Here is a 2,500-nt window from a genome sequence, read left to right as displayed (position 1 = left end):
CATGTCAGCCATGAGGGCAAAGCCTTCCAGCTTCAGCTGAGAGATGTAGGCCTGCAGCAACACGTTGATCTGCACACACACACACACACACACACACGGTCATGACAGGAAACACTCACTGACATATATATATATACACTACGGCTGTCAAAATAACTGATTAATTTCGATTAATTAATTTGAGAAAAAATAGCTGATTAAAAAAAATAACGCAGATTAATCGATTCTGTATGACCTTTGACCCTGAGCCGTTCTAGTCAGTAACCATTAGACTGTAAAATGAAGAAGAGAGAAGAAAATGTGCTGCCTAGATCATTGATTGGAACATTTACTTTTAAAAAAACGGCTTGATGGTGTTGATAAAAATAAAGTGGTGATTAAAATAAAGTCCTCTGCAATGTCTGCAGCAAGGAATTTGCATATCACCAGAGTTCGTTAACTCTAAAGTCACACATCAAGGCAAAAAAATAGTGTTGACATTGAGGGGAGTGTTAATTTATTTTCATTGTGTCCCCTAAGTGTCCCCTATTGTGTCCTCTATATCTGTGGCCTGAAATGCCTTGTATGTGAAAAAAAAACTTCTTCCCGAAGCACTTTTAAATTCATTTCCTCAGAATATTAGGTCTTATCATAGATTATTATGGCGATTCTTTGAACAGTGAAAATAATAATAAAAGAGTTTTTGAACTTTAATGTCACTAATGCTGATTATTCAATGACTCATTTGAATTTAAATATTTAAAATACTTTCACAGAAAAAATTATATATGCGATTAATTTAGATTAATTAATCACAGACTATGTAATTAATTCGATTAAATGTTTTAATCGATTGACAGCCCTAATATATACACACACACGTCTCCTTTTCCTCCTGTGCAGGAGAGGTCTCCCATGGGCCTACCTTAGCGCTGGGCTCCTCTATACTCTCCTTCACGGGGATGGGCACTCTCTCCAGCAGCTTCTGCAGCTCCAGCTTCTCTTCCTGAAAACACACACGACCATTAGAGCTGCCAACAGACATACACTAACCAAGACATACATCCGCACCAGAGCGCACACACACACACACACACACACACACACACACACACACACACAAAGGCTGACGCATTTTTAACCAAAGCGATATTGGATGACCATTATAGCTGCCAGCACCTACACCCACCAAGAGCAATCGTGTGTGTGTGTGTGTGTTACCTCTCTGACGGTGATGTTCCTGAACTCGGAGGAGAGGGAGAAGACGCGGAAGAGCTCGATCTCGCTCAGGGTGGGCTTCAGCAGCTGGTTGTAGGTCATGATGGAGTCGTGGGTGATGTAGAAGTGACTGGCGATGCGGCCCAAGTCAGTCACCTGCAACACACACCGTTTAGAATATTATAGCAAAACACACCATTTAGAATATTATAGCAACACACACCATTTAGAATATTATAGCAACACACACCGTTTAGAATATTATAGCAACACACACCGTTTAGAATATTATAGCAACACACACCGTTTAGAATATTATAGCAACACACACCGTTTAGAATATTATAGCAACACACACCGTTTAGAATATTATAGCAACACACACCGTTTAGAATATTATAGCAACACACACCGTTTAGAATATTATAGCAACACACACCGTTTAGAATATTATAGCAACACACACCGTTTAGAATATTATAGCAACACACACCGTTTAGAATATTATAGCAACACACACCATTTAGAATATTATATATATAGCAACACACACCATTTAGAATATTATAGTAACACACACCATTTAGAATATTATAGCAACACACACCGTTTATAATATTATATATATAGCAACACACTCCGTTTATATTATATATATATATATATATATATATATATATATATATATATAGCAACACACACCGTTTAGAATATTATATATACAGCAACACACACCATTTATAATATTAGATATATAAAAATCAAGCAGTTTTTAAGTCTTCAAAGCTTATGTTATGTTTTACTGAAAAGTCTAACAGGTGACAGTGAGAATGTAAAAGAAAGGAGCAAAAGAAGCGTCTTTACTGGACCATGTCTCAACAAACCAACGTGCCCCCACAACGACCAATAAGAATGGCCAACAGCTGATGAGGCGTTTCTTAACAGGCTAATGGCCGTGCGTAACGACCAATGAAAATGTCCCACAGCTGACGAGGTCGCTGAAAGGCTAACAAGCTGTGCGTAACGACCAATGAGAAAGTCCCACAGCTGATGAGGTTGTTATTAAAAGACTAACAGGCGTGAGTAACAACCAATGAGAATGTAACAGCTGATGAGGTCGTCATTAAAAGGCTAACAGGAGTGCGTAACGGTCCACTCACCTGGAAGGCGCCGCTCCTCTTGTCGTACTTGACGAGGTTGTTCTTCTCCAGCACGCTGGCCGCCGTGTGGATCAGGTCCATGCGTCGTCGCTCCAGCAACGGGTCACTGCTGCGGTCGTCATGGGAGATGCCGTACAGCGTGG

General features: G+C 39.7%; 1 protein-coding gene across 1 annotated transcript in view; it reads right to left on the bottom strand.

Annotated features, from left to right (window-relative positions):
- snrnp200 (small nuclear ribonucleoprotein 200 (U5)) overlaps positions 1–2,500 on the bottom strand; it is a 28,953-nt gene that overhangs the window by 15,988 nt on the left and 10,465 nt on the right. The window contains exons 21-24 of the mRNA XM_076270026.1: positions 2,358–2,500; positions 1,201–1,353; positions 905–985; positions 1–69 (exon numbers count right to left, since the gene is read on the bottom strand). The exon at positions 1–69 is cut by the window's left edge and continues 15 nt beyond it; the exon at positions 2,358–2,500 is cut by the window's right edge and continues 55 nt beyond it. Coding sequence (XP_076126141.1) covers positions 1–69; positions 905–985; positions 1,201–1,353; positions 2,358–2,500 — 446 coding nt within the window. The remainder of the gene's footprint in view (positions 70–904; positions 986–1,200; positions 1,354–2,357) is intronic.

This window comes from Alosa pseudoharengus, unplaced genomic scaffold, assembly GCF_046254945.1.
Source record: "Alosa pseudoharengus isolate Yale_2024_CS ecotype anadromous, Long Island Sound unplaced genomic scaffold, YU_APseudo_1.1 YU_APseudo_1.1_scf_6, whole genome shotgun sequence".
NCBI lineage: Eukaryota > Metazoa > Chordata > Actinopteri > Clupeiformes > Clupeidae > Alosa > Alosa pseudoharengus.
Note: the sequence above shows the minus strand (reverse complement) of the source record. Positions and strands in the feature narration are given on the sequence as shown.